The sequence below is a fragment of the Ranitomeya variabilis genome, chromosome 3 (assembly GCF_051348905.1).
Source record: "Ranitomeya variabilis isolate aRanVar5 chromosome 3, aRanVar5.hap1, whole genome shotgun sequence".
In the NCBI taxonomy this organism is placed as follows: Eukaryota; Metazoa; Chordata; class Amphibia; order Anura; family Dendrobatidae; genus Ranitomeya; species Ranitomeya variabilis.
In genome coordinates, this window is record NC_135234.1 from 255136329 (window position 1) to 255149474 (window position 13146).

General features: G+C 43.9%; 1 protein-coding gene across 5 annotated transcripts in view; it reads right to left on the minus strand.

The window, feature by feature from the left end:
- Positions 1-13146, minus strand: part of NAV1 (neuron navigator 1) — a 205512-nt gene that overhangs the window by 96731 nt on the left and 95635 nt on the right. For all 5 annotated transcript variants that reach the window (XM_077295397.1, XM_077295399.1, XM_077295396.1 and 2 more), the window contains exon 10: positions 12643-12785. In XM_077295397.1, the coding sequence (XP_077151512.1) occupies positions 12643-12785 (143 nt within the window). The remainder of the gene's footprint in view (positions 1-12642; positions 12786-13146) is intronic.

Here is a 13146-nt window from a genome sequence, read left to right on the forward strand (position 1 = left end):
CTGCAGGGCCCAATCTGGGCCGATCATTGCAGTAACATCTGACATGTCATATTGACAAGTGAGAGGTTCAGACTGATGAGACACCTATTGATCACAGAAACACAGGGACAGATGCATTAACGATGGGTACTTTTAAAGCCTCTGTTCACACTTGCATGCATTCATTCATTACATGCTGACCTAAATAGCTTGGCATCCTGTCAACCAGTCTAAAAAATACATGTCTAATAGAAATTTGACAGATTATTAAAAACCACTGAGGTAAAAAAAAGCATCTCATAACAATTCAGAAGGGATTCATCCAAAGAATTCATCATATTTCTTATGCATCTTATAAAAAACAAAAGCCAATGTGACCAGAGCTAACTAGGAATTTAACTTAGAGCGAAGCTGTCATGGAGTCATTAAAGTGATAATATAGCTAGATGACAATCTGTACAGATGCTTGATATGATTGACAATTACTACTATATCCACTGTCAATGTTCACCGATGTACCATTGTGAGCCCAGTTTCGGGTTCAGCAGCTCCACTTCTTCGCAGGATTTAACGCAGCAAACAGCTTCCTTCTGATTCATTGCAAGAGCTAAGCCAGTCTTTCTCTATGATGGCTCATACAAGAAAAGATATGGGGGACAGTTTAGCCATTACATTTAAAGGGTTGTCCCGGACTCAACTATTAGAATAGGTCAAAATAAGTCTGGTGAGTGATCAACATCCAGTATCTCCACCAATCAGCTCTGAAAACTGCTCTGGCAGCGCCAGGAGTTAAGTGATGCATGGCGTGGAACACAGCAGCCTCGCACATAGCCTAATGACTGCCAAGTACCACATTTCATGCCCCATTCTCTCAAGATCTAGTGAATGGTGGATAAGGTGCAATACTCAGAATCACACTACACCATTACATCAAGTGATTGAGAGATAAAGCGCAATACTCGGAATCACACCAAGTTAGCGAGAGACAATGTGCGGTACTTATCAGTGAATGGAAGATAAAGCACAGTACTCGGCAGCAACTAATATAATGAGGCTGCTGTGCTCTGACCCTCCAGCTGCTGCCGAAGCAGTTTTCAGCTGATCGTTGGGGGTTCCAGATGTAAGAACCACACCAATCTCCTATTAAAGACTTATTCTTCAGTTCTGGATAACTCCTTTAAAGTTGTTCTCTACTGTGTCAAATCCAATGGAGCGGTAAAGACCCAGAAATGACTTGCACAGGCACCATGCCCGCACTGAGAATCCACTATCATTTCACACTGAACTTCATACAAGTTCTCAGCATCTTTTTGTGTCACATACAGTGGCTTGCGAAAGTATTCACCCCTAGGATTTTTACCTATTTTGTTACATTACAACCCGTGTATAAATATTTTGTAATCTGATTTGTGTGTTATGCATCACCACTAAATAGTCTAAGTTGGTGAAGTGAAGTGAGAAAAATATAGGCATATCTTAAATTTATGGGATCAGATAACTAAAAATTGGCATGTTCATATGTATTTACTCCTTTTGAGATGAAGCCCCTCAAAATTTCTGGTGCAGGCAATTACCTTCATAAGTCACATGCTTAGTGACAGGAAGTCCACTTGTGTGCAAGTGTCACATATTCTGTCAGTATATACACATCCTTTCTGAAAGGCCACAGAGGCTGCAACACGTTAAGCAAGAGGCACCACTAACCAAACAAAACCATGAAGGCCAATGAGATCCCCAAACAAGTCAGGGATAAAGTTGTTGAGAAGTACAAGTCAGGGTCGGTTTATAAAAAAAATCCCAATATCTGATGATCCCTGGAGCACTTTCAAATCCATTATCATCAAATGGAAAGAACATGGTACGCGTAATGCTGCCACAGCGCAGGATCATGTGTCCATCCTAGGGGGAGCTGGAGAGGATAGGTAGCACTCACGGCGTAAAACTTCAGTCCGGCAGCGCAGGCGTCACTAGGTGGCGAGAGATCGGACAAGCAGAGTCAAGAATGGATGGAAAACGAAGTACCAGGAAAAACTGCAATACTCATGGTCAGATGCAAGCCAAAGAAGTCAGAGCCAGTTGGGAGCGGAGATGCCAGAGACGTAAGCCAGAGAAACAGGTCAGGGGACAAGCCGGGTCAAATACCAAGGTCTGTAATAATTATAGGGGATAACTCAGGAGACTCTTTGCATGGAACAAGACAACTACAGGACACAGTTTTATAAGTGGTAAAGTCTATATTATCACACGGTGATTTAAAGGGAACCTGTCACCACGTTTTTGGAAGATGGGATAAAAATAGCGTTAAATAGGGGCAGAGGTGGGCGTTACATTAGTGTGTGTGTTATGCGTTTATTACCCACCTAAGTTGCCGAAATAACTTTGCGAAGTCTCCGTTTTCGCCTGTCAATCAGGCTGGTCAGGTCACATGGGCGTGGTGTCTTCACCCAGATTTGGCGTAGTTTTCCGTTGGTGGCGTAGTGGTGTGCGCATGCCCAAAGTCCGGAATCCTCTTCCAGGGGATTTAAAATAGCGCGGTGTTCGTTATTGCATTGGTGATCGGTGGGCGCGGCCATCTTCCTTTGGCCGTGCGTGCGCAGAAGCGGCGCTCTGCTGGCCGCGGCTTCAGGAAAATGGCCGCGGGATGCCGCGCGTGCGCAGATGGAAGTAATGGAAATAATAAACGCAGCTTAGCAGTCTATAGGAAACTTCAGAGGAAAATGCAATCATGCAGAAAGTCTATGAAGCACAGTTATTCTTGAGGATACTTGACACGAATAAGTCCTTGCTTAGTCCAAAACACAGATAGGTATGCTTATATGGCAGTTCAAATAATATCTTAACTCAACCAGGAAGGTCTGGGTAATAGTCTCAGGTTCTTGCAAAGCAGAAACAGCTTACATGTCCAGCAAATGCAGATGGAAGTAAACACGAGCAGCAGACGAAGGAGGATTACTGGAACTGGTGTATGCAGCAGGAACTCAGAGCAGAGTAGCAGGATCACCACACAGGTTCACAGGAGCAGGTATATAGCCAGGGAGTCACCAGAGGTCAGGAGCTGGATGCAAGGCAGAATACTCTAGCACAGACTGAAGGCTGGGGTGGAGTTTTAGAGCAGGAAGACACAGTGCACATGAGACCAAAGACGCCATCTTGGAAAAGGGCAGTAATGCACAAAAAGGTAATAAAAAATGTTCAGAGTCCTGACAAGGTCACAGCACAGGGAGCACACAGTAAGACGAACGGGGAAGCAGGAATGGGAAGGCATGGGAACAGAGTAAACTGGCAGAGGACAAATCAGGGTCTAACGGAGTCAGTGCTCAAGCCAGGGGGCAAGAACTATAGCTGACGCTGCCTGTAGGCAGCCGTGGACTGAAATAGCAAAACATACCACAAAACGAGGCAAAGAAGGTTAACCCTCGCATGACCAGACTGGGGAAAGAATAGCAAGAAACAAACCCCGACCTGGATCATGACAGTACCACAACAAACCAACAAACCTACCAAGAGAGGATGGCCCACAAAACTCCCAGCCCGGGCAAGGAGGGCACTAATCAGAGAGACAGCACAAAGACCAAAAGGTAACCATGAATGAGCTTCAGAGTTCCCAAGCAGAGACTAGGGTATCTGTCTATATGACCACAATAAGCCGTACCATAGATGTGGCCTTTATGGAGGAGTGGGTAGAAAAAAAGCCTTTACTTCCACAACAAAAATTGAAAGGCTTGTTTTGAGTTTGCCAAAAGACATGTGGGAGACTCCCCAAATGTATGGAGGAAATTTATCACCCCAATAACACCATCCCCACAGTGAAACATGGTGTTGGCAGTATCATGCTGTGGGGATGTTTTCGGCATCAGGGACAGGGAAAATGGTCTGAGTCGAGAAAAAGATGGATGGTGCAAAATACAAGGATATTTTTTAGCAAAACCAGTTTGTCTGTCAGTGATTTGAAACTCTTTAGAAATACCCTGGTTTAGGGAAAGAGGGAAAAAAAGAGACAAGTGCGGCATTTCCTCTGACTGTAATACGTTTTTACCAACAGTAAAAAAAATTCTTATCTATCGGTAAGAAATTCTCAAGGAATCAATTCTTTAGGCAACTCTTCTCCGTATGTTGTATAATCCAATAAGGTGTGCAGCTCACTTTGGAGAACTATGTGTTGATCCTGCTTCGGATCCACATAGGTGGTGAATTCAAAGGGAAAATAAACTCCAAGCAAATGTGGCGCTAAGCACCTTAGGATTTTTTGAATGCATCCACTTCCAGTGAAAAATGTTAATAAAAAATCATTTATTTTTTCAAAACAAAAAGAAAAAAATAAATAAATTATATTTTTAAAATGTACTGTATTTTAAAAATATAATTTATTTATTTTTTTTCCTTTTTTTGTTTTGAGAAAATAAATTAATTTTTATTAACATTTTTTACTGGAAGTGGATGCATTCAAAAAATCCTAAGGTGCTTAGCGCCACATTTGCTTGGAGTTTATTTTCCCAGTGATTTGAAACTGGGACAGAGGTTCACCTTCCAATAAGCCAATGACCCAAAGCATTCTGCTAAAGCAACACTCGAGTGGTTTAAGAAAAAACTTGTAAATGTTTTCTAGTGGCGTAGTCAAAGCCCAGACCTTAATCCAATTAAGGAGCTGTGGTCAGACTTGAAGATTGCTGTTCATCAGAGGAAAGCATCTAGCTTGAAGGGACTTAAGCAGTTTTGCCTTGAGGAATGGACAAAAATTCCAGTGGCAAGACGTGGAAAGCTCAGAGACTAAAGGTACCTTCACACGAAACGACTTTGTAACGATATCGCAAGCGATCCGTGACGTTGCAGCGTCCTGGCTAGCGATATCGTTTAGTTTGACACGCAGCAGCGATCAGGATCCTGCTGTGATGTCGCTGGTCGCTGAATAAAGTCCAGAACTTTATTTGGTCGTCCGATCGCCGTGTATCGTTGTGTTTGAAAGCAAAAGCAACGATACCAGCGATGTTTTACACTGGTAACCAGGGTAAACATCGGGTTACCAAGCGCAGGGCCGCGCTTAGTAACCCGATGTTTACCCTGGTTACCAGCGTAAAAGTAAAAAAAACAAACAGTACATGCTCACCTGCGCGTCCCCCAGCGTCTGCTTCCTGACACTGACTGAGCTCCGGCCCTAAAGTGAAAGTGAAAGCACAGCGGTGACGTCACCGCTGTGCTGTTAGGGCCGGAGCTCAGTCAGTGTCAGGAAGCAGACGCCGGGGGACGCGCAGGTGAGCATGTACTGTTTGTTTTTTTCACTTTTACGCTGGTAACCAGGGTAAACATCGGGTTACTAAGCGCGGCCCTGCGCTTAGCAACCCGATGTTTACCCTGGTTACCCGGGGACCTCGGCATCGTTGGTCGCTGGAGAGCTGTCTGTGTGACAGCTCCCCAGCGATCAAACAGCGACGCTGCAGCGATCGACATCGTTGTCGCTATCGCTGCAGCGTCGCTTCGTGTGAAGGTACCTTTATCCAAAGTGACTTGCAGCTGTATTTGCCGCAAAAGGAGGCTCTACAAAGTACTGACTTTAGGGGGATGAATAGTTATGCACACTGAAGTTTTCAGTTATTTTGTCCTATTTGTTGTTTCACAATAAAAAGAAAAATAAATGTTCACAGTTGTAGGCATGTTCTTTACACGAACTGATCCAAACCCTCAAAACAAGAGAAATTTCAGGTCGTGAGGTAAAAAATAAATAAAAAATGACAAGGGGTGAATACTTTCACAAGACACTGTACTCTATGTTTGCCTGAAGAAGGTCTATAATATACTGAAACATCATATATTTTGCAGCGGAATGCAATTAAAATTACTTCTCGCATTATACTTGAGTGCCAAGTTCTTCATATATAAGACCCAGAACTGGTGCTAACAGTAGTATAATCACTGTCTCTTGCATAATCAAAGTACGGTATATTAGTGGCTAGAATCTTTTTTAAATTTTATTAGACAGCGTAGGACCGTCCCGATCAGGGTCACCTTGTCAACAGTGGGATCGCTTTTATGCTATTTTTGATCAAAAACAGTATTACTAAGAACCCTGTGTTATTTAAACGGACTTTTGCTTTTTACTTAGTTATAGCGGGGTGTTTGCTTATTTTGTTTCTTGTAGGTTTTCTATGCTTTATGGCCAACATGAACATGCGTTTATGTGCTGCATGTATTGTTATGATTCGGTGACCTTGTAGCCGCATGAAACTTTCTCTGGAGTAGGTGGAAACTATACTGACCGCAGATCCTGAACTAACACCGCAACTAGAAGTAGCCGTGGGGTGTGCCTAACAAACCCTAGACACCTCGACACAGCCGGAGGACTTAATACCCCTATAGATGGAAATAGGAATACTACCTTGCCTCAGAGCAGAACCCCAAAGGATAGGCAGCCCCCCACGAATATTGACTGTGAGTAGGAGAAGAAAAGACACACGCAGACAGAAAACAAGATTTAGCAAAAGAGGCCACTCTAGCTAAATAGGAAAGGATAGGACAGAATACTAGGCGGTCAGTATTAAAACCCTTCAAAAAATATCCACAGCAGATAATACAAAAAGTTCCACAATCTAACTAAAGACGTGGAATGAATATCTGCAACCCCAGAGAATCCAACAAGACTGAGAAAATACTGACACAATCTAAGCTGGACAAGAAAACACAAAAGAATAGTACTGAATCATGAAGCACACAGCATGTGTGCCACAGAAAAAAAACCAGACACTTATCTTTGCTGATTTGGCAGAAAGGCAGGAGGAACCAGGCAGAGGTCCAACACCTCCCAACAATAATTGACAACTGGCAAGGACTAATGAATCCTGCACACCTAAATATCCCAGTCAGAACTGCAATCAGCAGAAACACCTGCCCAGGACTGCAACTCAGGGACAACTGCATTACCACTTACCACCACCGGAGGGAACCCAAAAGCAGAATTCACAACAGTACCCCCCCCTTGAGGAGGGGTCACCGAACCCTCACCAGCGCCCCCAGGCCGATCAGGACGAGCCAGATGAAAGGCACGGACCAAATCAGCAGCATGGACATCAGAAGCAAAAACCCAAGAATTATCCTCCTGGCCATAACCCTTCCATTTGACAAGGTACTGAAGCCTCCGCCTCGAAAAACGAGAATCCAAAATCTTCTCAACCACATACTTCAACTCCCCATCAACCATCACAGGGGCCGGAGGATCAACAGAGGGAACAACGGGCACCACATATTTCCGCAATAAAGATCTATGGAAGACATTATGGATAGCAAAAGAGGCCGGAAGCGCCAATCGAAAAGACCCTGGATTAATAATCCCAGAAATCCTATAAGGACCAATAAACCGAGGCTTAAACTTAGGGGAAGAAACCTTCATAGGAACATGACGGGAAGACAACCAAACCAGATCCCAAACCCGAAGCTGGGAACCAACACACCGACGACGGTTGGCAAAACGTTGAGCCTCCTCCTGAGACAACACCAAATTGTCCACCACATGAGCCCAAATCTGCTGCAACCTGTCAACCACAGAATCCACACCAGGACAGTCAGAAGGCTCAACCTGCCCAGAAGAAAAACGAGGATGAAAACCAAAATTACAAAAGAAAGGCGAAACCAAAGTAGCTGAACTAGCCCGATTATTAAGGGCAAACTCGGCCAATGGCAAAAAGGCCACCCAATCATCCTGATCAGCAGACACAAAGCATCTCAAATAGGTCTCCAAGGTCTGATTAGTTCGCTCGGTCTGGCCATTTGTCTGAGGATGAAATGCAGAAGAAAAAGACAAATCAATGCCCAGCCTAGCACAAAAGGCCCGCCAAAACCTAGAAACAAACTGGGAACCTCTGTCGGACACAATATTCTCCGGAATACCATGCAAACGAACCACATGCTGAAAAAACAACGGAACCAAATCTGAAGAGGAAGGCAATTTAGGCAAAGGCACCAAATGAACCATCTTAGAAAACCGGTCACAAACAACCCAGATAACCGACATCCTCTGGGAAACCGGAAGATCAGAAATAAAATCCATAGAAATATGCGTCCAGGGCCTCTCAGGGACCGGCAATGGCAAAAGTAACCCAGTAGAACGGGAACAACAAGGCTTGGCCCGCGCACAAGTCCCACAGGACTGCACAAAAGAACACACATCACGCGACAAGGAAGGCCACCAAAAGGACCTACCAACCAAATCTCTGGTACCAAAAATACCAGGATGACCAGCCAACACGGAACAGTGAACCTCAGAAATCACTCTACTAGTCCATCTGTCACGAACAAACAATTTCCCCACAGGACAGCGGTCAGGTCTGTCAGCCTGAAATTCCTGAAGAACCCGCCGTAAATCAGGGGAAATGGCAGAAAGGACCACCCCTTCTTTCAGAATGCCGACCAGCTGAAGGACCTCAGGAGAATCAGGCAAAAAACTCCTAGAGAGGGCATCAGCCTTAATATTCTTAGAACCCGGAAGATACGAAACCACGAAATCAAAACGGGAAAAAAACAAGGACCATCGAGCCTGTCTAGGACTCAGCCGTTTGGCAGACTCGAGGAAAATCAGATTCTTATGATCAGTCAGGACCACAATACGGTGCTTAGCTCCCTCAAGCCAATGTCGCCACTCCTCAAACGCCCACTTCATAGCCAACAACTCCCGATTGCCGACATCATAATTGCGCTCAGCAGGCGAAAACTTGCGGGAGAAGAAGGCACACGGTTTCATCAAGGAACCCACAGAATCCCTCTGAGACAAAACGGCCCCTGCCCCAATCTCAGAGGCATCAATCTCAACCTGAAACGGAAGGGAAACATCTGGTTGGCGCAACACCGGAGCAGAAGTAAATCGGCGTTTAAGCTCCTGAAAGGCAGAGACAGCCGCAGAGGACCAATTCGCCACATCAGCGCCTTTCTTCGTCAAATCGGTCAAGGGTTTAACCACGCTGGAGAAATTAGCAATGAAACGGCGATAAAAATTTGCAAAACCCAAAAATTTCTGAAGGCTCTTCACGGATGTGGGTTGAATCCAATCATAAACGGCCTGAACCTTAACCGGATCCATCTCTATAGATGAGGGAGAAAAAATGAAGCCCAAAAAAGAAACCTTCTGCACCCCAAAGAGGCACTTAGACCCCTTCACAAACAAAGCATTGTCACGAAGGATCTGAAATACCATCCTGACCTGTTCCACATGAGACTCCCAATCATCGGAAAAAATCAAAATATCGTCCAAATATACAATCAAGAATTTATCAATATAAGTCCGGAAGATATCATGCATGAAGGATTGAAAAACTGATGGAGCATTAGTGAGCCCGAATGGCATCACAAGGTATTCAAAATGGCCTTCGGGCGTATTAAATGCAGTTTTCCATTCATCACCCTGTTTAATACGAACAAGATTATATGCCCCCCGAAGGTCAATCTTAGTAAACCAACTAGCCCCCTTAATCCTAGCAAACAAATCAGAAAGCAAAGGTAAAGGGTATTGAAACTTGACCGTGATCTTATTCAAGAGGCGATAATCAATACAAGGTCTCAAGGAGCCATCCTTCTTAGCAACAAAAAAAAATCCCGCTCCCAACGGTGAAGAAGATGGCCGAATATGCCCTTTCTCCAAAGACTCCTTAACATAACTCCGCATGGCGGTATGTTCAGGCACAGACAGGTTGAAAAGTCGGCCCTTAGGAAACTTACTGCCTGGAATCACGTCAATCGTACAATCACAGTCCCTGTGCGGTGGAAGGGAACTGGACTTGGGCTCATCGAATACATCCTGAAAATCAGACAAAAACTCTGGAATTTCAGAAGAGGAAGAAGAGGAGATTGACATCAAAGGAACATCATTATGAACCCGCTGACAACCCCAACTAGTCACAGACATAGACTTCCAATCCAACACAGGATTATGTACCTGCAACCACGGAAAACCCAGCACGATAACATCATGCAAATTATGCAATACCAGAAATCGACAATCTTCCTGATGGGCTGGCGCCATGTGCATGGTCACCTGTGTCCAAAACTGAGGCTTATTTTTAGCCAAAGGTGTAGCATCAATCCCCCTTAAAGGAATAGGGTTCTGCAAAGGCTGCAAGGGAAAACCACAACGCCTGGCAAACTCAAAATCCATTAAGTTCAAGGCGGCGCCTGAATCCACAAACGCCATGACAGAAAATGATGACAATGAGCAGATCAAGGACACCGATAACAGAAATTTAGGTTGTATAGTACTGATGGTAAATGAACTAGCGATCCTTTTTGTCTGCTTAGGCCAGACTGGAATGACATGAGAAGCGTCGCCACAATAATAACACAACCTATTCTGACGTCTGAGTCCTTGTCGTTCTGTCCTAGACAGAATCCTATCACACTGCATTGGCTCAGGAATTGGCTCTGAGGACGACGCCACAGCGCGCACAGTTCTACGCTCCCGCAAGCGCCAATCAATCTGAATGGCCAGAGACATAGAATCACTCAGACCGGAAGGCGTGGGAAACCCCACCATAACATCTTTAACGGATTCAGAAAGACCCTTTCTGAAAATTGCCGCCAAAGCATCATCATTCCATTTAGTCAACACAGACCATTTTCTAAATATCTGACAATACAATTCTGCCGCCTCTTGACCCTGAGACAGGGCCAACAAGGTCTTCTCCGCTTGATCCACAGAATTCGGTTCATCATATAATAATCCTAAAGCCTGAAAAAAGGAGTCTACATTAAGCAAAGCAGGATTCCCAGATTCCAGGGAAAATGCCCAATCCTGTGGATCACCACGCAGCAGGGAGATGACGATTTAACCTGCTGAATGGAATCACCGGAGGATCGAGGTCTCAAAGCAAAAAACAGTTTACAATTGTTTTTAAAACTCAAAAATTTGGACCTGTCACCAAAAAACAAATCAGGAGTAGGAATCTTCGGTTCTAAAACAGGAGTCTGAACAATATAATCAGAAATACCCTGTACCCTAGCAGCAAGCTGGTCTACACGAGAAGCTAATTCCTGAACATCCATGCTAGCACAAGACTCCTCAGCCACCCATAGATAAAGAGGAAAAAAAAAGACAAAACAGACTGCAGGAAAAAAAATGGCTCAACACCTTTCTTCCCTTCTTCTGAGATGCATTTAGCTCATTATTGGCCAGTTGTACTGTTATGATTCGGTGACCTTGGAGCCGCATGAAACTTTCTCTGGAGTAGGTGGAAACTATACTGACCGCAGATCCTGAACTAACACCGCAACTAGAAGTAGCCGTGGGGACTAAATACCCCTATAGATGGAAATAGGAATACTACCTTGCCTCAGAGCAGAACCCCAAAGGATAGGCAGCCCCCCACGAATATTGACTGTGAGTAGGAGAAGAAAAGACACACGCAGGCAAAAAACAAGATTTAGCAAAAGAGACCACTCTAGCTAAATAGGAAAGGATAGGACAGAATACTAGGCGGTCAGTATTAAAACCCTTCAAAAAAAATCCACAGCAGATAATACAAAAAATTCCACAATCTAACTAAAGACGTGGAATGAATATCTGCAACCCCAGAGAATCCAACAAGACTGAGAAAATACTGACACAATGTAAGCTGGACAAGAAAACACAAAAGAATAGCACTGAATCATGAAGCACACAGCATGTGTGCCACAGAAAAAAAACCAGACACTTATCTTTGCTGATTTGGCAGAAAGGCAGGAGGAACCAGGCAGAGGTCCAACACCTCCCAACAACAATTGACAACTGGCAAGGACTAATGAATCCTGCACACCTAAATATCCCAGTCAGAACTGCAATCAGCAGAAACACCTGACCAGGACTGCAACTCAGGGACAACTGCATTACCACCTACCACCACCGGAGGGAACCCAAAAGCAGAATTCACAACAATGTATTCCAACTTAATCCAAGCTAAATTTTTGTGTTTTTTCTTTGTATTTTTGCATTCTGTGCAAGCCGGGGTGTGGCCTCCCTCTCCTGAGCTGGAAATTATATTTAAAGGCTTCATCAGACTTGTGTCCACAGGTCAGGACCCGGTACTTTTATCTGCCTTTATTCACACACTGAGGTCAACTCTGACACATGGTAAGGTTTTTAATATTAGACAGTGTAGGACCGTCCTGATCAAGGTCACCTTGTCGACGGTGGGATGGCTTTTATGCTATTTTCAATCAAAAACAGTATTACTAAGAACCCTGTGCTATTTAAATGCACTTTCGGTTTTTACTTATTTAGTTGCAGCAGGGTTTTTGCCCAATTTGTTTCTTGTAGGTTTTGTATATTTAAAATATGTCTAAAGATACGTTTTTCTAGCTGGAAAACCCCTCTTAGGTTTAGACAAAAAATAATAAATTCAATAAAAAATTGTGGAAAGAAAAAGCACATGTTCTGCATCAAATATATTATTTTTTTTACACTTTTTCCAAATATATGATAGCAAATTAAATGTGATTTTCAACCCTGTAACAAAGCAAAACATGATCATAATCATATTCACCTTCCCATCTCCCGCAGCTTCTCTTCTAATACTACATGGGGGCCAGAATGCTGGCTAAGGTTAATCACTGGCTACAGCGCTCCTTTGCCCAAAATGACTGCTATGGGGAATGTCAACATTGCGTCAGTGAAAAATGATCATATCTAGGTTTATTTTTATGTTACAAACTCACCCAAACATGCTAAAGGAGGTTTCCCTACATTAGTAAGTGGTAAAGGAGGAGGTAGAGGAGATAAATCATCATTATCTTGAATGCCTCCGATGGTGTGTGAATGACGCCTCTCCTTGGGTTCATCCTGAGAATGTGATTGGTACCTGATAAGTTAAAATCACAATAAAGTAATGTAAGCTCAGGAGTGTAAAGAAGCTTCTTCAACAATAATTCATTAGTACAATAGTGCCAGAGGACAGAATTTAGCTAGGAGCTAGCTTGGCAGACATACGATACACAATTAAAATGAGTGTAAGAATAGTTTTACACCATGTCGGTGCAGACTCAATCACAAGGAAGAAAGCAAACATTCCCTTGGGACTGGTAATGAATGTAAGGGTACCGTCACACAGTGCCATTTTGATCGCTACGACGGTACGATTCGTGACGTTCTAGCGATATCGTTACGATATCGCAGTGTCTGACACGCAGCAGCGATCAGGGATCCTGCTGAGAATCGTACGT